This window comes from Macrosteles quadrilineatus, unplaced genomic scaffold, assembly GCF_028750875.1.
Source record: "Macrosteles quadrilineatus isolate MER2022 unplaced genomic scaffold, UCM_ALF_1.0 Scaffold_2__2_contigs__length_208266976, whole genome shotgun sequence".
NCBI lineage: Eukaryota > Metazoa > Arthropoda > Insecta > Hemiptera > Cicadellidae > Macrosteles > Macrosteles quadrilineatus.
In genome coordinates, this window is record NW_026542595.1 from 61,884,813 (window position 1) to 61,912,072 (window position 27,260).

The 27,260-nt window shown below is 37.1% G+C and overlaps 1 protein-coding gene across 1 annotated transcript; it reads left to right on the forward strand.

Annotated features, from left to right (window-relative positions):
* The first annotated feature begins 11,943 nt into the window (after positions 1–11,943).
* On the forward strand, positions 11,944–15,024 carry LOC128984302 (uncharacterized protein K02A2.6-like). Its single transcript, XM_054403608.1, has one exon. The coding sequence runs from the start codon at positions 11,944–11,946 to the stop codon at positions 15,022–15,024; it is 3,081 nt and encodes a 1,026-aa protein (XP_054259583.1).
* The last annotated feature ends 12,236 nt before the right edge of the window (positions 15,025–27,260 follow it).

Consider the following 27,260-nt stretch of genomic DNA (forward strand, 5'->3'; position numbering starts at 1 on the left):
CCTCTTTTAGGAATTCATCCAGCTCCTTTCGTTCGTTTGGTTGCAACTCAGCAATCGCGTTAAGTGGTGACTCTGAATAATTCAATCCTGACCCAGATTCAGGATTGATTAGAAATTTCACTAATTGGAGTTGATTAACAATATCCATGCCTAATGCCACATCGACCGTTAAATTGGGTAAGTACACTGCTGATAGATCGTATTCTGTAGAAGAAAATTCAAATGTAAAATCATATCGTTTTGTGGCAGACGTTTGGACTCCATTTGCCAACTGTAAGAGTTGACTTATTTGTTCGGGTACTATGCCGGCGTTTTGGAGATGATCTTTTAATTTTTCCCCAATTATAGTAATCATTGCTCCTGTATCTATAAGAGCCTTGAAGGTTTCGCCTAGAATTTTGATATTTACAAAGGGCCTATTGTCTCGCGTGCTCGAATATCCACAGCTCGCCATTGGTTCTATCGTTGGAGTTGGTTTGTCTACTTTGACGGGTGATTGTTGGACGAAGTGGGCCCCAGCGGTCCACTCGTTGCTGGGACCCTCCCGGCGTTTCCCTGCCTACATGGGCAATTAACTGTTCGCATGCCCTCCTTTTGACAATAAAAACATTTTATTATTTTGGGCTTTGGACAATCGTTGAACCGGTGGCCGTTTTCACGGCAGTTCCAACAAGTGGGAACTCTATAATTGTTCCTTGCATTAGGAACCGGCTTTTGCCAATCCTTACGAACTGGAATGTCTGGGGGATTATTGAACCCTCCCGCGCGTGGGTTTTGGGGTCGAGGGCCGCCCTCTACGTTCCTACTTTGGAATATGTTTGCAGGAGTCTGTTTCCTAACCGGAGAAAATTGTTGTCTCTCTGGAGCGGTGACTTCGTTCACGTTTCGCTGATTTCTATGTTTAGCGTAGTAAGCAGTCTCCGGTACGAGAGCTTGTGCTGGGTTTGGCGGGGGTCGGTAGAGATTTTTATCTCTAATGTACGATTCGTATCTTTCAGCTTCCTGAATCATATCAGATAAACTGATACAAAAGTCTCTTCTTAGTGTCAGCTTATATTCGGGTCGCATGTTGAGGAATAACCGATCAAGGGTTTGATCTAGACTATAGCCACCACATCGTCGGATAAGAGTCGTCAGCGCGACAACAAAGCTGCGAAATGGTTCATTTTCGCCTTGAGTTCGCAATCGAATTTCGTCTTCTAGATTTCTTTTGTACCCCGGGGGCAAGAATTGTACCTCAAAAGATTCTTTGAAGTCCTCAAAAGTTTGCCAGAAATCCTTATTATTTCTGTACCATAGAAGTGCGTTTCCACGCAACAGCTCAGGAAGAGCTTTCAAAATATCAGCGGGGGCTATCTCGTAGCAATGTCTTAATTCTTCTAAGCGCTCTAGAAAAGATACGGGGTTACGGTCTCCGTCGTAGTGGAGATTCCACTTTCTAGCTATGTTACAAATCGCTGCTGCGGAAAGCGGATTAGCGTAATTGGTTTCCCCTGAATACTGCAGAGGTGCGTTATTTGTTTGGTAATTATGTTGAGGGCGTGAAGTCATTTGCATGTTCGTTGCTGGGGACACACTTGTGTAAGTATTTAAGTTCAACGGGTAATGGGCCTCATGACATGTCATTGGCGGAAGAGCGGCGTTGTTTGCCATGGAAATGACTGAGAGCATTCGTTTTACCGTGTTGACGCTCGCGTCAGGCGGCAGGCCAAGCATTTCCCTTACAACGACTGATTCTTCGCTGGTCGCGTTTCTGTCGTCGTTACGATAACTAGTAAAGTAATTATCACCTCCATTTCCACTTGGAGGTATAAATTCACTAAATTCCGGCCCGGCTTCTGTCGCTGGCAGGGCGGATTGTCTTAAGAATTCAACAAAGCGGCTCCTGAGAGTATCGCTGTTACCCTCAGTGTCTAGACCGTATTCGCTCATCTTCTCTTTTAATTCCTTTTTCTTAAGATAATAGACCCAACCTACTTTTTGCGAGGTTGTAAGGCCTGACAAGTCGCGCCCTGATTCCATTCTTGGTTTTGGGATCGCGCCGGTACTCGTCGTTGATATGGGTTGTCCTATTGAAGGTACGGAAACGGCGGTAAGTGTTTGCGTTGTGTGCGTTAACAAGGTCGTAACTGGACCAATAGTAGTTTCGGGTGTACTGACGGTCGGGTGTGTTATCTCGTCGTTTTTCTCATTTGCGCCTGCCATTTTTCTCTCTATTTCAAACAATATATTATGCGATAAGTCCCTGTTCGGGCGCCATTTTGTAACCCGCTTCCGGGTGTGTTTCGTTAATTTATCGGGTCGGGGCGTTACGCGTCCCTGATAGCCTAGCCGAGCTGGGTTATTCCGGGGGTCAATTTTGGTCGGGTTTCCCGCTTTTGTATCCTAAAGTCGTTTTCCTGGCTCAGGCGGGAATATTTTGCCTCTTGGCTTTATTCGTGCCTCATCATTGCCAGGAAACGAGTGAATAAAAGAGGGAGGGCGAGATTTTGTTTCGAAGTTATAGCTTCGTGCGCGACTCTGTTCACAACCTCCTCGGTGGAGTGTTAATTATTTATTTAATTTAATACCCTACGTCCATGCGCCACGGACCGAGCAGAATTAGTTTAGATGCGTCTTTATTATTTAAAATAATACAATGCGTTTCGGGCGAGTGGACTAGTTCAAAGCCCCGTGAGAGAGTAGGAATATGGAAAGGTGCAAACGAACATACAGAGTAGGGCGGAGAAGGGTCGTTATAGAAAGAGTAACATACGAGACACACCCACACACACACAGACAGGTTGAGCACACAAAGACTTATTTCAAATAGATTAAGCCTAACTAAAAACTAACTTATTCCCAGATTTTCCGGGATAGCTTAGGTCTAACTTATATATAACTTATTTCCGGTGTGCCCGAAGTAATTAAAGCTAACTTATAAATACCTTATTTCCGGGTTTTCCGGAATAGGTTAAATCTAGCTAATAACTAACTTATTTCCGGGTTTTCCGGAATAGGTTAAAGCTAGCTAATAACTAACTTATTTCCGGGTTTTCCGGAATAGGTTAAAGCTAACTTAGAACTAACTTATTTCCGGTGTGCCCGAAGTAATAGAGAAAGAAGAAAGAAAAGTTTGTGGCAAGCAACAAACATTCATAGTCATAAAGTGACAGAGTAGGAGACTTATAGCTAAGAGCTTAAGTGCTAATTAAATCTAACTTATTTCCGGTGTGCCCGAAGTAATAGAGAAAGAAGAAAAGCTACTTAGCAAACTACAGCTAACCAAAGCAGTTAGCTGCACACACACAACACATACGATACACAGATCACTCAATTAGCAACAGTCCAGGAATCAAGGAAATGGTAAAGAATGGAAAGAGAAGTTGGGGCTTAACTGTCTAACGTCACGGCGAATTAAAATTCCCAAAGCCAATACGAATCCCCAAAGCCTTAGTTAAGCGTTAATAGTCAAAGGTTAAGCAAAGGTTAAGCGTTATGCTAAGATTTGAAGCAATTTCTAAGGTTAGTGTGTTAGTAGCGGAGTCGTATCATGAGTTAGAATATTTAAATGCATATTGTTCAACACATCAATAATTAGTGGAAGGCTAAATGAATAATTAATAATGAAGTGGCAAATATAGTAAAGCAACTACATAGAACATTAACACCAACGACATAGAACATAACTACTGTGCACTGGTTCTAGTATAAAAGATAATGAATAGCTACAATGGTTAGTATAGTTCTGAAATATGTACAAGCAAATTAAAGCGTGTTAGTTAGTAAAGAAGCCAACAAAGTATTAAAATCACTCTAATAAATCCACTATTAATTAACTCTTATTCCCATAGATAAAATACCTCACAGCTGAAGTGCTGCTACAGTAATTACGAACAACATTGACTACAAACTAAACACCACACATTATATTTAGGTACCGGTAACACCGTGTTCTCACGGACCTACGCGATAAACAAAGCAAACAAAAAAAAACACACGAATATGAAACGCCACCTTGCGTGACCGAAACCGATCGAACTTGAATAGATTTAAACAATACAAATAAAACAACACAATTAAAACAGAAAGGAATTATAACCGGGCGGATCTCGTTCTGACCGTTACTTCTTTGAACTCACGGTCTATAAATTATGTATTGAACGAAATTAAGATATTCCAAAAATCAAAGCTGATCGTTATATATTTACCGAGTTATTTTAACAAAACAGATAACACTCTATGTTATAGTAAAACGATAAAGATATTCACCGGTTTAAATAAATCGATCTCTGTTTATACTTCAATTAAATTTAAGACGAAACTTCCCGCGGACGTTTGACTTAAATAGCGTAATTAATTAACAGGAAATAAACGATAGCGAGTGAGGTCGAGTTATCCTAGGCGCCCTAGGATATTAACAACGGCGAATGGCGAATGGCGTCCACTTACTTGGCGTGTAGAGTCGGGCGTCCGTCTTCTGCCTAATTGCTCAGGCCACTGCTCCTGCTTCCTGCTGACTGTCGACTCTCGCCGACCCCGACTCACTGTCTCTCCGAGCGCCGCGCACATCCAGCGCTGTGGCTGGGGTTCCTGCGCAGGCGCGGGCGACTGATGCGCGGCCCGGTGGTATGGCGGTGAATCACAAGATCAGCTGTTGCTGAACTTGTGTCATCTGCTAATTTGTTTTGTTTACATTTTTGAACTTCGGCGAATTGGCGAGGTGATTCTGCTAGTAAGGGTTTAGTTTTATTATAAATATTGACGAATTTTATGAACCCTTACAATAGTTGGAATTCTTCGACCAAGAAACAACTCTGCAGGGGCTCGTCCTGTTGTTTTTTGTAGGGCATTTCTGTAACTGAACAACACATTTTGCAATGCCAATGAAGAATCATTAATTTCTTGTTTTGTTGTTCTGTAACGCCTTTTCAAAGTCCCTATTAGACGTTCAACTAAGCCATTACTTCTAGGATGATAAGGAGTAGTTCTTATATGACGAATTGAATGTCTCTTGAAAAATGCTCCCATTTCAGTAGAGACAAACTGTGGCCCGTTGTCAGTTACTACTTGTGATGGTATCCCATACCTGCTCATCCACGATCTTAATCTTTGAATTATGGCAGTTGAAGTCGTTGTTCTTAAACATTCAACTTCTGCCCACTTAGATAGCGCGTCAATCCCTACTAACCACATTACTCCATCAACTGGTCCAGCTAAATCCAAATGAACTCTTTCCCACACTTTTTCAGGAATGTTCCATGGATAGACCGGGACTTCTTCAATGTTTCCTCTGTTTTCTTGACATGCTTCACAAGTCTTTACATGCATTTCAACGTCTTTATCAATGTCAGGCCACCATACATAGTATCTGGTAATTGATCTCATAGCTGAAATTCCAGGGTGGCCACAGTGCAAAATTCTCAAGATATTTTTCTCATATTTGTTGGCACAACAACTCTACCAAACCACCATCTTCAACTGATAATTCTTCTTTCTTTTGTTTAAATGTTTTAATGTTATCTGGTACCTTCTCTGGCCATGCATTTAGCACATAACTTTGTACTAATTTGATCTCCTTGTCCAAACTGCTGTTATGTTTGAGTTCCTTATAGGACATCAATGTCTCAACTTTATCCATGTTTAAAAACTTTATGTCTCTTACATCGGTAGCTTCTTCTCTGATTCTGATGGGAAGACGGGATAGTGCATCAGCACAAACGTTTTCATCTCCTTTCCTGTACTTGATTTGAAAATTGTACTGATTCAGTTCTAGGGCCCATCTCACCAACCTATTGTTCATTACCTTTGGAAGATTCCGGTTTTCTCCAAATATTCTTTGAAGGGGTTTATGATCGGTGACAATTATCGGTGACAAGTGTGAAGCTTCGTCCATATACATATTGGTGAAACTTTCTTACAGCAAATAAAATTGCAAGTTGTGCCGTGTGTATGTACTCAATGCTCAACGGCACTGTTTAATTTGTTGCGTGGTTGGTACTACTGGCCGCGTCTGCTGGACGTTCGTCGGATGACATTTTGTGGCTCCCGTTTCTCAGATTTTGGGTTTGAGATTTGTCCCTAATACGGGGCCCTCATCTGGAAAAGTTTTCTTTTTGTGAACCCTGTAGTTTGGACTTCATAGATCCGTTTCATTTCTCGTCAGCATGACGTACTTTGGCTAAGAGTTTTCATACCACGGGTAAGTTGAATTCGCCAGGCCTAGTCCTCGCTTATTTCATTTTGTTTCATTTTTCACTGTTTCACTATTGTTCAGAAATGTTTTATAGAGTCATTTTGATGTTTATTGTACTGTTTTCTGAGAGTTTCGAGTCCACTAGATAACACATGTGCATGCCTCGTTGAGTTAACTTTGTCAGTACAAGTGATATTAAAAGTTGAGCCAATTTTCATGTTTAAGGTTAAAAGACCAAGTTAAAGTGTTAACGTCATTTTTGTGTAATTTTTGAGTCATTTTGTGTAATTTCTGTGTTTTAACTGTGAGCTGGTCTGGACCCAATCATGTTAAAAGTTTCTAGGCTAGTTCTAATTTTGTTTGTGCTAGTAACTTTTGCTAGCCTAAATTGTTGCTCTGGTCAATTACAGTAGCCTAGCCAAGATAATAACTTAAATATCCATTTTGTTTGTCCTAAACTTGTGAATAGTAAGCAAGCACATTCATGCACTTTTATTCATGTGAGATCATGTTACCTTTCTCTAGAGAACCATGTTGATTAGGCTAGACTACAGAACAACTTGTAAAAATGTGGTCGCTGACTGCAGGTAAAGAGAATGTTTTACGCCCTTTGAATTATTCAGGCCTAGTGCAACCTAAATATATGGACTCCGAGACATGTTAGCTTAATTAGGCCAGGTCAGTGATCTATACTTTGTATCAGGGTCGGCGACTCCACTTGAAACCTGCCACCATTAGAATGCTAACAACTGCACCACGATGAGCCTTCTCCCGGGCGGATGGGACTGCGTCACACCACTGACTGTGCACCACCACCCACTGATGGTGACACCTACGCAGCTAGGCCTATGTCTACTCCGGCCTAATACCGTGCTGCAGTGTCTGGGAAGCGGCCACCATGTTCTCGGCCTACTTCTACTTCCTGCTAACTCACCTGGATGCCAGCAAGGTTTTACGGTCAGGTCAGTCCAGTCCATTTGGAGAGTCTCATCCATCATGAAGAAATCTCACTCAACATAGGCTTTTATTTAACTTATATAACAAAATCTGTAATCTTTTTACCTGCAATTTAACTAATTAGTCTTTCCTCTCTAAATTTACTTACTTAATATTTTTTTTCCTATTTTAAATTCTATTCCTTAATTCTGTTTCACACCCCTTGATTGAGGGTAAAACCCTTTTTTTTTTGCCCTTGACGGTTAATTTTAACCGCTTGGAATATATTTTTGCGAGGCGACCACATTTGTTGATATGTGTAAATGTTTTTTATGTTCGTTTAAATGTAAAAATTATTTATTTTAATGTAGGCCTAGGACTAAAGGCATTAAATTAATTGTTTTAAATGATTTTTATAAGGTGGCCACCTAAGCTAATTTGTTTTAAATTTGTTTGAGTTAGTATACTAAATGCTTTTGCAAAATGTCACTTACGCCTAGTGTCACTTAACTCGATTTTCATTTTTAAATTAAATTGTATTTTTATTAAAGAAATTTTTAAATGTTTTAAAAGCTTTAACTTAATTATTATCTTGGCTAGGGCAATGTGTTATTTATTATTGTTATTTAAGAATCATTGTTGCATTTATATATATATATTAAAATGAATAAATTTATATTTGCGTCCAGCCAGCTCTTGTGTTGTTATTGTTGGTCCTCCACCTCAGCAATATTGTGCCGGAATCCCACCATTGATTTTGCGCTTCCAAGGGCTTCACCCTTTTGATCAATGGAGTTGGGAATTCGGTTACAAATGGTAGCAGAGCGTGGTTGGTCCAATTTACTGTGCAGTAGGTTGATAAAAGTAGTAGGAAAAAAAAAAAATTTTTTTTGCACAGTAAATAAAGTTGGTAATTTTTTCAAATGAAATTTGTTGAGGTTAGGAGGACATGGCATTTGTGTTTAGTCATAGTGGTTCATTTGTTCTTTGTCTGTTAGTTATTTATTTGTTTTTGTGGTCGTCTCATGATTCTGATTTTGGCCTGTTGGTGGCGGGCTGATGTTGATTGTTGGCCCCGTGGTTGTGTTCTCATCTGTGAATTAGAGGTCTTAGGTAGGTAATTGTTATGTGTAAATTTGTTGTATTTGTGTTCATTGTCCTTTCAAATGTGTAGTCAACATGACTGGTCCACACCGAACTTCGAAATTTTCCCCGCAGACCCACATCTCCCAATTGAAGGCTTTTCAGGGACAACCAGATCTTAGGTTAGGTTGGGTTAGGTTCCTGCCCTGTGTTTAAGAATCATTGTTGCATTTATATATATATATTAGAATGAATAAATTTATATTTGTGTCCAGCCAGCTCTTGTGTTGTTATTGTTGGTCCTCCACCTCAGCAATATTGTGCCGGAATCCCACCATTGGTTTTGCGCTTCCAAGGGCTTCACCCTTTTGATCAATGGAGTTGGGAATTCGGTTACAAAGTGCTTCTCGATCAATATTCAAGTATCTTTTCTCAGCATCTGAAAGAGTTCTGCTAGCATACGCGATTGGTTTTTCCAGACCATCTTCACACTTGTGCATTAGGACACTCCCAAGACCGTCTTCTGACGTATCACACACCAACACTAGAGGTTTGGATTCATCATATGGAACAACTGTTGTCTTCTTCCGAAAGAATCATTTTGACCTTTGTAAATACTTCATCTTCTTTCTCTGTCCAGATCCATTTCGATCTGTTGCTAGTAAGTCGATGTAACCTTAAGCACAGCGCATGCAACCTAGGGATAAACCTTTCATAATAGTTTATGGATCCTAAAAAAGACCTAAGCTGTTTGACATTTGTAGGTTTAGGTGCCTTTTGTGGCCATTCCATGTCAAATCAACCTGAAAAACAAAATTTTCAACCTGACCCTCTCAGATTTTGATGAAATTTGGTATGCTGCTAGTCCTAGTAATTATAAGCATAAAACGATTTTTTATAAATTTTTATCTCTGGCGGTTTTTTATTTATTCAATTTTCAAAATGGCCGAAAACGGCGGTTTTTGACTTGCGGACAAACTTTCAAATCACCATAACTTGAGTTATGTTGCACCTAGAGAAGTCAGAGTAGGCTCATTTTGTAGGTAGTTAAAAGGGCTTTAATTTGATATGCATAATGACCATATTTAAGGATTTTAAATTTTCCAAAAACTTTTTCAAAAAATTCAAAATGGCGGTTTTCAAAAAACTGTATTTTTAAAAATAGAAAAAATATATATTTAACCTCAGGTTATCTACACATGGTGCAAGTTTGAACATGGGATTGAATGGGATCATAATTTAATTTAATTTTATCTAGTTAAGTGTCTTATAGAAAGCCCTTGTTTATATTGGGCAAGTGCATTAATTTAAACTAACTACTGTAGCCATAGAACTTTTCATTATTAAGCCATAAGTAATGCAAGTTAATAGACATTACTAGTAGAAACAACCAGTGTCCTAGGTAAATAAAATTATACTACATATTATATCCAATACTTTTTTTAAATTTTCTTTTCTTCTTCTTCACTAATTTCCCTCCAATTTGTGGTAACATAACCTCAAACTGTTGTTGATCTGTGGAATCAGAGTGAAAAGTCTTATATTTCATTAGCTTTTCAAATACCTATTCCTTTTCATTAAATTTTAGTTTTAAAGTCAGTATCAGTTATTTAGTGTATGTGTTAAGTGTTAAGTATGTAAATAAATGTGTTAACGTTATGAATCAAAGAATCTTATTTAAAAACAATCAATATGCCAAACATATCAGCTGTATGCTGTAACCCCTTCAATGTAAATGGACATAATAACCATAAAAAGAACTTGCCAATGTTAGCCAATGCATGATACAAAAACTACCTTCTTTAATATTAGGCCAAAAGGTGTGTGACAGTTGTAGGAAGAAAATTGCTGAAAATGTAAACAAGCCTCATGTACCGGAAACCCTTGATTCAGACGAGACAGATTCACAGAGCTCCCACACCTCTCAAGAATCAATTGGGCCTAGTGTGTCATCTGATATTGCAGTTGAAACATTAAATAACTCATTACAAGCGTTGGGCGAAACACCTATTAAGAAAAAGCGCTTAGTTGAAAAAAACTATCCGAAAACCAAATTAAGAAAGGTAAATTCAACAATAAAAAGAACACTAAACCTTGAAATGTCAGATGAAGAACCGGCAAAAACTGATTCAACTTAAAATGAAATGATATCACAACTAAAAGAAAAATTCTTTAACGCAAAATCAAGAAGTGAGAAGATGACAAAATTGACGGTACTTCCTAAAAGTTGGCCACCAAATAAAATCAAAGAAGAGTTTTCTTGCTCTAACTATATGGCTAGGAAAGTAAAAGAATTGGTTAAAGAAAAGGGGATTTTGTCAACCCCTAACCCAAAACCAGGCAAAGTTCTTTACAACACAACTGTTGACTTAGTAAAAAGCTTTTACTGTTCTGATTACATAAGCCGTCCAATGCCAGGGAAAAAGGACTTTGTTGTTACAAAAAATCGATGGTAAAAAGACCGAAATGCAAAAACGATTGGTGCTGTGTAATCTTAAAGAAATATATGCTAAGTTTAAAGACCAGCACCCTGAGATAAAGATAGGTTTCTCTAAATTTGCAGACCTCAGGCCTAAGAACTGTTTGTTGGCAGGTGGAAGTGGTACTCACAGTGTATGTGTCTGCACTACCCACCAAAACTTTAAATTGATGTTAGATGGCTGTAGGATTTCCAAACTATCTTCAGAAGATGTGACCTATAAGCATTGCATTGCCCAAGTTATGTGCAATCCACCTTTACCTCAGTGCTATTTTAATGAATGTGAACATTGCCCTGGACAAAAAACATTGAGAGATCATTTTGAAAACGTTCTGGATTCTAATAACATTGACCAGGTAACGTATAAAAAGTGGGTTACAGTCGATCGCACATCTCTAGAGACTTTAGTACAATCGACAGAAGAATTTCTTGACTCCTTGTTTGAAAAGTTGGACTCCCTAAAACGACACTCATTCATAGCATCACAGCAAGCAAATTTTCAAAGAGCAAAAAAAAGTGAACTTAAAGAAGGCGAGTTCCTCGTGGTTTGCGACTTCTCAGAAAACTATACGTTCGTTATCCAAGATGAGGTCCAGGGCTACCACTGGACAAACTCTCAAGCGACTGTTCACCCCTTTGTAGCGTACTATAAAGAAGATGAGAAAGTCCAGCACATCAGCTATGTGATTATATCTGAGCATTTAACCCACGACACAGTCGCAGTCCACCTTTTCCAATCCTATTTGATTGAATTTTTGACAAGAACATTCAGAGAGAAACCTTCCAAAATTTACTACTTTTCTGATGGCTCAGCAGCACAATACAAAAATAGAAAAAACTTTATCAATTTATGCCATCATGAGGAGGACTTTGGGGTTAGTGCAGAATGGCATTTTTCTGCCACTTCCCATGGAAAAGGAACCAGTGATGGTATAGGTGGTACGGTGAAAAGATTGACAGCAAAAGCCAGCCTACAAAGACCTCTCTCTGAGCAAATTCTTAATCCGGTAGAATTTTATAATTTTGCAAAAGATAACATCCATGGAATACATTTTACATATCTCACAACAGAAGATCACATCAAACAAGAAATCAAACTAAAAAACAGATTTGACAAAAGCCGCACCATTGATGGAACACAAAAATTGCATGGTGTCATACCACTGACCAAAAACAAAATTAAGACTTTTTTGTACTCTACCTCAAACGACAGTCAAGTGGAGCTTGTTACGCAAAAGTTAAATACAAAAATGTATCAACTAAATCGCTCATGACGTCAAACCAGAAAAGGCCTTCACCTCTTTTTGAGAGCCTTAAAGGAAAATGTTACAGATGTGGTTCTCAAAACCATAGGGCAAATAACTGCGAGTTTGCTTCAAAGATATGTAACAAATGCAAGAAACAGGGACACTTAGCCAGAGTATGTTTAGGATCTACAAGAACGAAAATTCACCAAGCCGAAGAAGAAGACTGTCAAGATGAACAACACGAGATTTTCAAAATAGATAGAAGAAATGGAGATAAAATTATGCTTGATTTATCAGTTGAAGGTAAACCAGTTCAAATGGAACTGGATACAGGTTCTGCTATAAGTACTCTGTCTTACTCTACATTCAAGAAACTTGAGATTAATAGGAAAATTTTTCATACACAAGTGCAGCTACGAACATACACTCGAGAAGTTTTCAAACCAAAAAGAGTTGTTTTTGTGCATTGCACATACAAAGATCAGGAATTTACAGGCAAACTTTACATCGTGGATGACAACCTTGATGCAATATTTGGTCGCGATTGGTTGCGAGAAGTACAGTTAGACTGGGCTGAACTAAAGGCAGTACAACATTACCCAAAAGTAGGTGGTCTCGACAACCTTTTAGAGAAGTTCAAGGATGTGTTTGAGCCAGGTATCGGTAAGATTCCAGATCAACTTGGACACTTACAACTTGTCGATGAGGCTCGTCCAGTATTTATGAAGGCTAGGCCTGTGCCGTACGCATTAAAACTGAAAGTCGAACAAGAACTTGACCGCTTGGAAGAGGCAGGAATAATTTCGAAAACTCAAGAATCTGAGTGGGGAACACCAATCGTTCCAGTAGTCAAGCCTAACGGAGATGTGAGAATATGCGCGGATTACAAAGTGACAGTAAACAAGCAGATCCAAGATGAACATCACCCTATTCCCAAAATTGAAGACATATTTGTCAACATGAATGGTGGAAAATTATTTTGTACACTAGATTTAAGAAACGCTTACCTTCATTTGGAAATGGACAGTGATAGTGCAAATATTCAAACCTTAAGCACACATAAGGGACAGTACAGGGTACATAGATTAATGTTTGGTATTAAAGTTGCTCCTGGCATTTGGCAGAAAACAATGGACAAGACATTGGCAGGCCTAGAGGGAATACAGTGCTTCTTTGACGATATAGTCATTCAGGGAAATTCAGAAGAGGAACTACTTCTACGTTTGGAAAGTGTCTTAGGAAAACTAAGAGAAAAAGGTTTAAGACTCAATCGTGACAAATGCAAGTTTCTCCAGAGAAGAATACATTATTTGGGCCACGTCATTGATGAAAAGGGTATACATAAATGTATGGACAAAGTGGCTGCCATAGCAAAGGCAAGAAAACCTGAGAATGTAAGCGAACTCCGGATATTTTTAGGTTTGGTAAACTATTACAACCGATTCATAAAAGACCTAGCAACTCTACTGAAACCATTACATAAACTTTTACAGAAAGGGAACAAATACGTTTGGAATGAACAATGTGAACAGAGTTTTCAACAAATCAAGAAAGTTATCTCCAGTGATACTGTTCTTTGCCACTACAGTCCAGAATTACCGCTAGTATTAGCAACAGACGCATCTCCTGTTGGGTTAGGCGCTGTTATATCACACCGTTTTCCTGATGGGACTGAGAAACCAATTGCTTTTGCCTCTCGAACGTTGACGAAGCCTGAAGAAAAATATAGTCAGATAGACAAGGAAGCAACTGGCATTATTTGGGGCCTTAAAAAGTTCTTTACTTATTGTTACGGTCGCAAATTCACCCTCGTAACCGACCACAAACCACTAGTCACAATCTTCAACCTAGAAAAAAATCTTCCATCCATGTCTGCAACTCGCTTGTTCAATTATTCTCATTATTTATCAGGCTTTGATTACAGCATTGAGTTCAGAAGATCAAATGAACATAGAAACGCTGATTTTCTCTCTAGATTTCCTACTGAGACACAAAATAGTACCTGCATTGACCAAATTGATGTTTTCCTAACAAGTCAGATCAATCAAATGAGTTTGGATCATAAGTTGGTAGCAAAAGAAACTTCCCATGACACGGAAATGAATAAGATAGTACACGCTTTACAAAATGGCCAGTCTGTTGAAAAACTTGGATTTCACGATGGTGAACTGAGTCTTCATGAAGGTTGTATCCTCAAGGGATGGAGGGTTGTGATTCCGAAGTCTCTTACTAAAATCGTTTTGAATGAATTACACTTTGGACACATGGGTGTATTGAAAACGAAAGCATTAGCCAGAAGTTTTTGTTATTGGAAAGGACAAGACAAAGATATCGAGGAGATGATTGCATCATGCAGAGCGTGTCGAGAAAAACAAAATGCACCACACAAAGAAGTGACCCATCCTTGGATACCAGCTACTAGACCTTGGGAAAGGATTCACATTGATTTTGCTGGCCCTACAAATGGACTTTACTTCCTGTTAGTCATTGACGCATTTACCAAATGGATAGAAGTATTGCCTACGAAATGTACTACAGCTACTTGGACAGTAAAGGAGTTGCGAAAAATGTTTTCTACTTTTGGATTACCAGATCTTGTGTCAGACAATGGACGACAGTTTACTTCCTTAGAGTTTACTAGCTTCCTTGAACAGTGTGGCATTACACATAAAACAACTGCACCATATCACCCTTCATCTAATGGGCAGGCTGAACGTTTTGTTCAAACTGTAAAGAAATCACTTAAATGTATGGAAAAGGAACCTGGGACCATCGATGAAAAAATACATAGATTTCTAATGCAGATCCGCCAAGCTCCTAATTCAACGGGAACCTCTTCATATTTCCTCATGTTTAATAGAAAGATTCGCACTTATCTAAGTCTACTAAAGCCTCGAGGAAAACATGAACCTACCAGTCCAAAAGGTATAATGCGAAGATTCAATCCTGGGGACCGCGTACAAGTAAGAAATTATTCAGGAAGAGACAAGTGGGCCTTGGGAACAGTTGAAATTAAAGATGGTAATCTTCATTATTACGTTAAAATGGATGATGGTCAAACTTGGAGACGACACGTGGACCAGATGCTACGCACAAAACTTTAAGGGGGGGACCACTGTTACATATGTTATTAAGATACACAGATGTTCAGAATTAAGTATTATTATGTTTGTTTAATTTAATGTTGTTGTTCCCCTAGTTCAATGCTAACATTATGAAATGATTAAATTGAGTTTCATACAGTTCTAGTTAATAATTGTATTTAATAAAAAGATTTACTGAAAAAGTACAAAAGTACTTCAAGAGTCTGGTGCCGTACTCCCGGAAGAGGGAAACAAACAATAACTCCATGTCTTATGCTTATGAAAGAAAAGAAAAGAAGTCTCCAAGGCAGCAGTTTTCTGAGATCATATTTAGATTTTTTTGAAGACGACAGGGTCAGTCTTATGTGTCCCGGCAAAAAAGATGTCATCAGAAAGGGGGCAGTAAAGAAGCAGAGACGAGTGCTGCAGGACACGGTGTCAAATCTTCACAAGATGTTTCAAAATGAAACTAAAATCAAAATTTCACGCTTGACATTTTTTTAGATCTTGTCCGTTTTGGGTAACGTTCCCTAAGCTATCAGACAGGGAGACGGTTTTAAAGGACTACTCGATTCCCGTACGTAGGACGGGTCAACAGCTCGTATATATTAAAACGTGACAGGAATTTTTTTATTTCACGATTCTGAATCAACCACTGGACGGATTTTCATGATTTTTGTGTTGAAAGAAAGATAATTTTGATAACTAGGGAATGTCGAAGCCATAATTTCCGTATCTAGACAAGACCAGTCCAAACAAAGTGGACCCCTTTTTGACCCCTCTAAACCGTCAACTATAAGTGGACCTATTTTTGATCCCTCTAAGCCGTCAACGTCAAGAGGACCTATTTTTTACTCCTCTTAGCAGTCAACGTCGCCAAATTTGTTTTTAGAATTTGCTCCGATTCCCAAAAAAAACCCAGACTTCCAAATGTCAGGAAGGTAGTTCCAAGAGAAAAGCAGGACTCAGAATTGCTTATGTTTAAAGTTATTTTGCTAATTTACTGTTTCTAACAGCTGTTCTCGTAATAACTATGCTATATCTTGTTAACTTTTGTTCAGTTGAAGAAATACAGTCCACAAAGAAACATATCTAGTTTTTCTCTCTTTATTTATCTATCTACATCTACAGTTTAATCTAATTTTATCCATATATCTGAATTCTTTAATCATTTACTTCAACACCAATGAAAATAAAGTTGGAAGTAGTTGCGAAAAAAATACGGAATAACTTGACAAAGAAAAAGACCAGAGAACTTAAGAAGGCTGCCAGAATGTTGAACTTGGAGGAAGTGAAAACTGAAAAAGGTTCAGACGACAACAGAATGAAGCCTAAAAACCGAAAGAAGAAGGCGAAGGACACATTGGATGAGTCAGACATGGAAGAAGCACCTCTCTGCCAAGATCAAGATGAGGACAGCATTGATCGTAGACCCCAACATTGTTGACAAAACAACATTGGAACATTGTTGACAAAACAACATTGGACATACGTTCTGTGTGTGGGGATATAGGACAAGACAATGAGCTATGTAGGTACAGATGTGTAATGTGCTCGTCTTGGGAGCCATTCTGAATGTACGGGTTGGGATTCAGCCAAAGACTACATTTGTGACTTCTGCAAAGTCAAATTTTAGGAAAGACTTTTCTTATTATATTATATAATATATAAATTAATTCAAACAGATTGTGGTTTTGGGCTCTAGGGACCTCAAAACAAAAAAGTAAATCGGTCCCGGGTCCAGGTCTTACCATGAGTACTACAGTAATAGCTTATTCCCTATATGGGAAATTCGCTAAAAGCTGTATGAATTACCATGTAAACACGTCAACTTGGTTTGCATTAACGTGGTTCTGTTATTTTTGAAAAACCCACAAGATTCATATATACTAATTTACAAACCAATTCATCCCTAAAATATCTACTAAAAATATTTAAAATAGCCTAAGCGTTTTCCGTAAGCCTAGAACATTTCAAGCACAACTTCAACTAATTAATTTAGTAGGATGGACCGAAAGCAAACTTGTTTGTTTTGTTATTCAAAATAGAACTGTCAATAAACGTCCAAACAAGATGATAAGGCTATTGGTACAAGATTCAAGCTAGTGTCGTCATTTGATTATACTAGTTGAACCCGTGCGAATTCGCACGAATAATAAATTAGGATATTATAGCAACAACGTTAGAAGTTGCGTCGTTGTATCGATGTTGGTCTTGAGCTTGATCGTTGTCTATACGCACGTAGGAATATTTTGCAGGACGGAGTTCATCATGCTGAAAACTTGCGCATATGGATTAATATCAACTAAATGTTGAGTCAAAATGTGTATAATTTCAGTGCTGCAAGAGCCATTAGCTTTATTTAGCATTCTTTCTTGAACAGCGGTTTCGACGTCATATAAATTTGGGCATATGTGGGATCCTCCCCTTCTGACGGTTTAAAGGTGCCAATTGAGTGCTAAACTGTGTCGTGCACCTTATACATGAAAGGCCCTCCACCATTATGTTCTTCATTTTTAGCTCGAGTGCTGACCATTGCGAGCGCAGAGTTGTACCATTAACTCCAGATGGACTCTTAATGGAGTTTGCTCCATTAAGTAGGATCTGGATATAATAGCTTTCTTGGTATGGTGGTAGATTCACTTTTCCTTTATAGCAGCAGAATGAAAATCCTTCGTCTCGTCCTCTTTGTTTTTTTTTTTTTTTAATGTAGCGCATTTAAAAAGCCTTATTGTTCACAAAGTTTCATGTCGCGTATTAAATATATAGATTTATGATCCATACAGTTTCTGTTCTAGTATCTGTGGAATAATGCTATCAGGTTATTCTTGATCTACTGCATTCAAAAGCCAACAGCTGATCTAATGCCTTTGTTTATGTGTCAAATACTGCTTTTATAAAGGATTACATTGAAACTTTGAGACCCCGTGGAGCGGATTTCTGAGAGATTTTTTTAACACCATATACTGTAGATGTTGGCACTCACCGATATCATCTAAATCACCATGCAAAGTTTGAAAACGATTGCTTCAGCCGTCTAGGAGGAGTTTGATATTACGAAATGCACAAGAGTCTACGTATAAGAGCTTCGCTCGCTCCGCTCAACAACAGCTGTTTGGATTAAGATCTCACTACTAGCCGTCACTGATATGTTTACATTAAATATTGTTTACAAATACTGCAACATTTCCAATCACATTTTGCGAGAAAATAAAAAACCATTCATTTTTACCAATTATATACCTTAAGAGACCTTTAGACATAAATAGCAGCTTTAATTGATTACAGGTACAATAATATGTGACTGTAAATTAAAATAATCATCATGCAGGTCAGGAACCTGGAGATTCTATGTCTATAAAATTCTACTTGAGTTTAGATAACCGGTAAAAATACCGTAAATCAGTATTGTAAAAGACTGGAAAACTTACATTTTTAAATCGTCACCAATAGCGTATATCAAGTTCCACTCATTAACGGCATTTCGATGGTTGTTGTATCAAGTAAATAATCACAAACAACGGCAGTGGGTTACTGCGATCTCAGAAGACCTTAACGATTTTGTTGTGATCGTTACAGTGTTTTTCTGTTAACTCTCTTATCCAATATGTCACTTTCGGCTTCGACTCACTGCTATTGCGCTGCCATCATTAGACCATACCACCAATAGGCCTATGAGCCATCTCCTATTGGTGCATAGGACCACATTTTAACGATGATTCTCGGTACTGGTACTTTTCCCAAAAACCAGTGTTAGCGGGGTCACTTTTACAATACAACACACTACTTTAAATCTTAGTTATCGCTGGTATAGCATCTTTTTTACAACCATTTAAATTGTTTTCCTTTTAGGTAGACATGTTTTGATTTATCCCAGCTGTAGCTTAAATATAACAATCCAAACCAATCTAGGGTAATATATACCAATATTAAAGCAGAAATAGTATGGATCATAAACAAACACATTATGTCACTGGCCTGAAGGTAAAGATTTTTAAACTTCAAACAATCTATCTCTGTAAATAAATATACAGTTTTTTCTGTACATTGCGTAGAAACATGAAGTTTTTGGTTATTTCCATGTTTCATAGCCTAAGAAAGCCTAAACGAGTCTTTTCTCAATTTCTGTCCGTCTGTCTGTAATGCCAATTTACGCTGCCTACTCCGAGAAAACTAGAGTACCGATCAAGATTCAAATCAAATAGTAAACCTTCAAAAACCCAATTTTGTGCGATTTTTGTCAAGTTTTTTCCCAATGTTTACCACATACGTCATCTATAAAATAACAAACAGATGTTTAAATAAAGATTATTATTAATTCTAGCTGTCACTGATATGTTTACATTAAATAATGTTGTTCACAAATACAGCAACCATTTCCGATCACATTTTATAAGCAAATCCAAACATTGTACCTTACATAAAAGATTTAATTAATTGTTCAATTATGTGTTATAGTAAATGAAATTAAATAACTAGGCATCATTCAGGTCGGGAACCGGAGATTGGCAGGGGTCAGTGGAGCCCTGGGCAAACCCAAGAGCAGCGCCCCCCTTTTTTCCTAGTGCTGGCAGGCGGTGGTTTAGGGGCACTCAGCGGGCGCCCCCAAACCACCATACGCCCAGTCTGCCAAAACCGGGCCTGGAGATTGGGTGTTTTGATAACAGTGATCCGTATTCTATAGGGCTGGGAAACTTACACTTTTTAAATAATCGTCTTCAATAGCTTACAAACAAGGATTCCACTCATTGACGGCACTTCAATGACGGTTATTGTGCAAAGTAATGATCTCAAATGCAGTGGGAGATCATGGGTGTTGCTGCGATATCAGGAGATTTTTTTTGATTTTGTTGTGATCATAATAAAGGTTTTCGAATGCTGCTAAACTCGCTTTTCCATTGTATCACTTTCGGTTTCTACTCACTGCTACTGTGCTGCAATCGCTGGACCGTATTGCCAATAGGCCCATAGCAATAGGGTACGTAGGCCTACCTAATTATCCATATCCACATTTAGACGACAATTCTTTATACTGGTACTTTTCCCTAGACTACATGGCCGACCTACTATAGAAATAAGATTACAAACGTCCAAAACTTCAATTTTATGCGATTTTGTCACATGTCCTCCAAATGTGATATACCAATCATTGTTTAGAGAATCCATCATCCATTAAATAACAAACCGTTGTTTGGATAAAGCTTGTTTCTTTAAATTGTCGCCGATATGTTTTACATTAAAAGTTGTTTGCAAATAATGCAATAATGGGAAATTGATTTATTTACGATAACGATTTGAGTGAAAGTCCAAAACCAAGGAAGGGAGGGATACCTTGTGACTTGATTAACATATTTAATTAGTCGGAAGTAGGTACTATCGTTCTTAACTGTAAATCGTCGTTAAAGAAACAATACCGCCTATCTGACAAATTTTACGAAATTGAGTTTTTGGTATCGTTGGTCACTTTATTCAGAATTTTATGAGGATTCCAAAAATATAACAATATAAGGAAGTAGGTTTGCAAATAAATAAGTTATGGGCAAAAAAACAGATTTCGGTACATAGCGTTTAGCTAAGAAAGCATAGCCTAACCATAGCTAGGAATCTGGCTGATAATTTACATCAATATCACTACCTACTTCTTCAGGATCATCAACCAGCCCTTCAAAATCACTTACATCTTCTTATGATGCACCACGTATATCACTACTTTTGATTTTTAACACTAAAACAATGATAAACGTAATAAAACACATCAGTCATCGGTGCGAGGTTAACCAAGCTGTTTACAAATACGCACGTCAGCTGTCTGCTACAATATTTTCGGAGCTAAAATGAAAAGCGTCTAGAAACAGACATCAGGAGAAAGCTCTGAATCTGCTGAAAAAACTATTCTTAACTCAATCCAGTTCAATCCGATTCAGTCAGTTCCAGAGCCGTTGCTGTAAACAGTGTTTGTGAGTCGCAAAAGCAACGCATAACACCACTGCAGGTGTGTTATGAGTCGCTTTTACGACGCTTAACATTCGGAGGGTTAATACTATTTACTCTGATTTTTAGGCCATAAAAATGGAGTCAGACTCTTCAGAATCAGATGCGGAGGGAAAAACCTTTTCAGAAATCGAAATATTTCAAGCAATCAAACGAAGCTCAAACAACGATGTAACATTCTCAGAAAAACGAGGGTTGTCAAAACGCAAGAAGATAGACGAGTCTGATAAGGAGAAAACCAGCAATAAAGAAGAAAACACTGATTCATCTGATTTGTGTCAATTAAATGCAGCATCAATTCAACATGATCATGATTATCTTGCATGTAAGAACCCATTTTTTCACGAGAATATTTATTTAGTTATAATTATTATTTACTCAATAACCTTTCAATAAATACTCATCTTCCCAACTTTCACAGTTTAAAAATCAAAGACTTTTATATTTACATTCAAACACGACAATAATTAACTTTTATTTGCAAAAAACTATTAGTCACATTTAAATGATTAGTTAACTTAGATAAAAAACTGAACAGGTTTAATGTTTTAATCAGCCTAAGTGGGAGTATTTAAATAGTGATTAATGTTGTTTTAAACCATCATTTAAGTGTCACTAATTTTTAATAATGTATTAAAGAGGGTAAAAATGCAATGTGCCTCAAATACAGGTGAATACAGTTGTTTTTTTTTTTTTTTTTTTTAGGTGGGAGCCCTTTACTCCTTGATGAAAGCATGGAAATACCTGACGAGCTTATAGATATAATGAAATTGGATTTTGTTTTTGAAAATAATATGGAAGACTTCATGATAACACCAGGCATATCAACAATGCTTCAGAAAGACCTGACCACAATGAATGTAATATACAGGCAGATTTTCAAATTTATGAAGAAGAGATCGTCAACAATGACCCGGCTATCAACAATTCTTCAGAAAGACCTGACCACAATGAAGGTAATATACAGGCAGATTTTAATATTTATGAAGAAGAAATCGTGAACAATAACGACTCGGCTACCAACGATGCTTCAGAAAGACCTGACCACAGTGAAGATGAAGATAATATCCAGATAGACTTGCACAAAGAAACTGTTCAGATGCCGCGTCGTAAAAGGAAAAAGAACAATCAGCAAAATTGAAAAAAAAACAAAAATAAAGAACTTAGAATGTTTGGTAAGGAATATCTGGGGTACAGTAAATCGCATGACGGAAGGGTGTTTCATGACACCCCAAGAGATAGCAGAAAAATGGGACCATCTTGTAATTCGAATATTTGCATGAAGTCAAAAGTACGATTTTGTCACACAATTAGTGAAGAAAATAGAAACAAGATTTTCGTGAATTACTGGGACAAGATGAATTGGGACCAGAGGAAAGTTTATATAATAAATATGGTTAACAAATGTCCAGTTAAGAGGCGGACCACTGTGCAGGAAGACGATGATATTTCTAAAAGGAGAACCACGTTGAAATGCCATTTAATGGTTAATGACGAAAAAAAAAACAGGTTTGCCAAAAAATGTTTTTGGAAACACTCGGTATAAAAAAAATGGACAGTGAGATATTGGGTCCGTGGGGAATCGGTTAGCAAGGATATTTGTTTAGAAGACACTACATCTACTGGAATGGTACCTCAAGAAACTAAATCAAGGCCCTCTACGAAATCACTGTCAAAAAATCCAAAGGCTTTAGAATTCGCTGAAAATTTTTTGATTTCTCTGCCAAAATTACCAAGTCATTACTGCAGGAAATCATCTAGTCGTCTGTACCTTGAGCAGATGTTCAAGAGTCAGCATCAGCTTTATAAATTCTACAAAAAAAAATGCACAGAAAATGAAAAGGACGAAGATGGAAAACCAAGACAATATGTCAGTAGACATACATTTAACAAAATGTTTTGATAAACTGCAGTTATCACTGTATCAACCTAAAAAGGATAAATGTGACCTATGTTGCAGTTTCGAGGTTGATAACCTATCGAAGGAAAATTATGAAGAACACATTATGTTGAAGGACTTGGCACACACTGAAAAACAGACTGACAAAGAACATGCAAAAGAGGACATGTGTCATGTATTCACATCAGATTTAGAATCTGTCAAGCTATGCCCCTATCTAAACGCAAGTGCGCTATATTATAAGACTAAGTTAAATGTACATAACTTTACTATGTATAACTTGAACACTAAAGAAGTCATGTGTTACTGGTTTGATGAAACCGCTGCAGACCTAGAGGCTTCAGTGTTTGCGTCTTGTTATCCACAAACTGAGAGAAGTCCTTCAGAAATCCCAGTAATACTATGGTCTGATGGCTGCAAATACCAAAACCGCAATGCAGTGTTTTCAAATGCTCTACTTCACCTTGCCAATGAACAAAATGTAACAATAGAACAAAAGTTTTTAACAAAAGGACACTCGCAAATGGAATGTGACTCCATCCACAGCAATATCGAGACTCAACTTCAATCTACGGAGATACACTTGCCAAGCCAGTATTGCACTATCACAAGAAGTGCAAGGAAAGTACAGTGGAACCTTGATAAGAAGACCCTCGAAAACAAGTCGCCCTTGATAACAAGTGTCATTTTCAAATCCCCTTAAAATTATTTTAGCCCTAATCACATGTTATTACAAACCTCGATAAGAAGTCAACCTTGATAACAAGTCTTATTTTACAATTCCCATCAGAGTCTTGTTATGAAGGTTCTACTGTACCTTTCCCGTACAAGTCTTTGTAGGCCTACTTGGCACATTCATTTTTTAAAGACTTTTCAAAGGCTATGGTAGCCTATATGATTCCATTAGGCCAGGCCATAAAGTAGGTGATCTTACTGTATATGATTTGAAAGCCATACGGTACAACCCAAACGGCACAATACATACGAAGACTGATTTTAGTTCAAGTTATGAGGATCTACCTCGAAGGCCCAATAATTCTGTCAAGTTTGATTTTCAGTTTCCTACACTCTACCTACCAAGCGAAACGATCAATCACAAAGAAAAAATGGCAAGATCTTCAAGAGTTGAAATTTGTGACTCCATCCGACTGTCACGATTTTTACGACAATCTTCCTTTTAAAGACTGATTTAGAAAAGAATGTGTGATCTCATCCTCATCTAAATAACTCAAAATTTTATCGGTACACAGAGTTGAGTTATTGTTGATTTTGTTGTGAAAGTGTTACGCCTTAACAGTAAGCAAAATGTAACTAATTTTGAACGACATAGTCTAGTTTAGACAATCTGATTAATATTTATTTTAATGAAAATCTAGTTAAGACAATCTAAGACTTAATGAAAAGACTGATTAGTATTTAATTTCAATAAAAATAGGTTAGACATTTGATAAGTGGTGTAAAATAACGAGAACATTTCACCAGTTTTTTCCTTTCACCAATCATAATGAAAGCACATTTTTGTATACTTTATACCTTACACGTTTTATTTTACAATTATTTATACTTTTACGTTTAATAAAATAATTTTTGTTTCCTTTTTAGACAATAATTATTGTTCTTGCTATACCGCCTATCTACAGCAGTGTTCATTTGGTTAAAATACAAAATCGCTTATCTGCAAAAATCTATACCACCTATCTACGTCAATGACATTTTAAGAGATTAATACCGCCTATCTGAAGTAAAATAATTTTCAAACAATAATAATGTTATTAACAATGTTTTAGTACATTATAAACCTTTTATATATCAAATGAAAGTAAAAATATCTTATATATATATAGCGTTACTAAATAATCAGTTTTTAGTTTGCCCTGTAAACTTTATGAAATGTCAGATAGGCGGTATTGTTTCTTCAATGACGAAATGTTGGTTTTTGGTTCTGGTACTTTTCCTTGGAACAGGTGGTAGCAAGAATTATCTTTAGGTACCAACACAACACTAATTTACAACTTAGTTACCGTTGGCATTGCACCTTATTCCTTACAGTTATAATAAATTTAATTGATGTATTACTGTATAAGCTTTGGGTTTTCTGCCTGGATTCCAAAATGTTAATATATACTATGAACATGTTTAACACATTTGAGTGAAACATTTATTTAGAAAACATCATGTTTACGCTTTACGTTGTTCACGGATCAACAGTTCGTGGCCTGTTTATTGTAAATTACCGATCTAAATTGTCTTTAGTACTTAATTTCATATATTATGCAGTAATTTTGACACCAATTCGGGTAATCTTCGGGCTAAGCATATTGTTATTACAGTCGGCATTATTACTGCACAATAAGTAAATACGATATTATAAAATTTTATGACACTAACATAGATTTCTAATACTAATTTTACATATACTTTGCTTTAGTTAGAGTGTAACAAGTGTCCTAATCCAATTCAGTACGGTATTTTTGTGTGTATCTGTTGGTAATGAATCACTGTCCTTATTTTTCAGTGTTTCACGGAAAAGACAAGACCACCTTTGTTAATGAAAAATGTCAACCGGAATTAAGTGTCCAATGGTGAGGTTGAGGTAGTATTTTAACTACTTTTAACCAGTGTGGAAAGTAGCTTTCAATTAATTATAGGCCTACCTTAAGGTCTCATAGATCTATAAAGCTGTTTTTAGTTCAATCATTGGATAGAAAATATAGACTAAACGATTTGTATCCAGCATTTGTTTTGGTTTGAAACTGTCAGATATTATTTGTGAATGTTTATGTGTAGGCTATTCCTATAATAGTTTTGCCTGCATAGGCCTATCTGGAAAAATGCACACTAAATATGCTTAAACCAACTGCTGTTCTGAATATAAGATTTAAATGCCTTATTAAATGGTATGATTTTACGTCGTAAGCTTCTTTCACATTACACGGTATCTGACCATAACTAACTACGAGCGATTTTCAGTCGAACAAATAAGTGACTGACATTATTATTAACTTATGTTATTGTTAAAACACATGAGTTAAACAAATTAATAAAACACTGTTCCATAAATATTTAGGCCTACTACGTTATTTGACACTGAAAACCCTAAGGTCATTAAGTTAGGCCTAATTTTGATTAAGTTAGGTAAGTTTACCAGTACACTCAAAGTTGAAACTCATACCGTAAGTTAACACTGGTTTGGTTCCAATAAAGTCACTACCTAATACTTAGGTATCTTTATATGTACAGTGCTCGATTTGCAAAAAATGAGGTGCCAGAACTGTAACCTATTTAACCCTCCGAGCGTCGATTTTTCGACACACGAACATCGTTTACGGCGAAGGCTCTATGACTGACTGAATCGGATTGAACTGGATCGAGTTAGGTATCGTTCTTTTTGTTAGATTCAGAGCTTTCTCCGGAGGTCTGTCTCTAAGCGCTATTCATTTTAGTTCCGAAAATATTGTAGCAGACAGCTGACGTGCGTATTTGTAAACAGCTTTGTTAACCTCGGACCGATGACTGATGTGTTTTATTACGTTTATCATTGTTTTACTTAGTGTTAAAAATCAAAAGTAGTGATATACGTGGTGCATTATAAGAAGATTTAAGTGATTTTGAAGGGCTGGTTGATGATCCTGAAGAAGTAGGTAGTGATATTGATGTAAATTATCAGCCAGATTCCTAGCTATGGTTAGGCTATGAATTCTTAGCTAAACGCTATGTACTGAAATCTGTTTTTTGCCCATAACTTATTTATTTGCAAAACTACTTCCTTATAACTTATTATTAACTTATATATTTGTAATCCTCATAAAATTTAGAACAAAGTGGCTATTTTCAAATATTTATAGGCCTATAATTTATACAATTTCATTGAGTGCGAACTTATTATTTTTTTTTTTAATTTTCCAAAATATTTTGTTTACCTAAAAAAATTTTTTGAAACAAATGTTCCTTATGTTTTATGTATAATATTGAAGCCCATGATTTTCCAAACAAAATGGTATATAGAACAGTAGAATTAACATTGTTTTAAGCTTCTCAGATCCGTTTTAATAAAACCTTGCAAATGCACCAAAAATAGGCGGACATTAAGGCCTAAACTATGGACACTCAGAGGGTTAATGTGATTTGTACCTATTTATGCCAATATTTTTATCTTTCCGAAAGAGAGGTAGGCCTACTAGAACGTTGTTTTGCTGCAAATCAAGAACTGTATGTACCTTATACATAAGGCATAAGTTATATATAAATAAAAATATATAAAAGTTAGGATAGGTACTTGGGCTTTTTTTTCAGGGAGAGGCAGGTTCAAATCATTTACACTTATAGGTGGCTAGCCTATAGTGTGGGACTCTAACAAGTGTCCAAT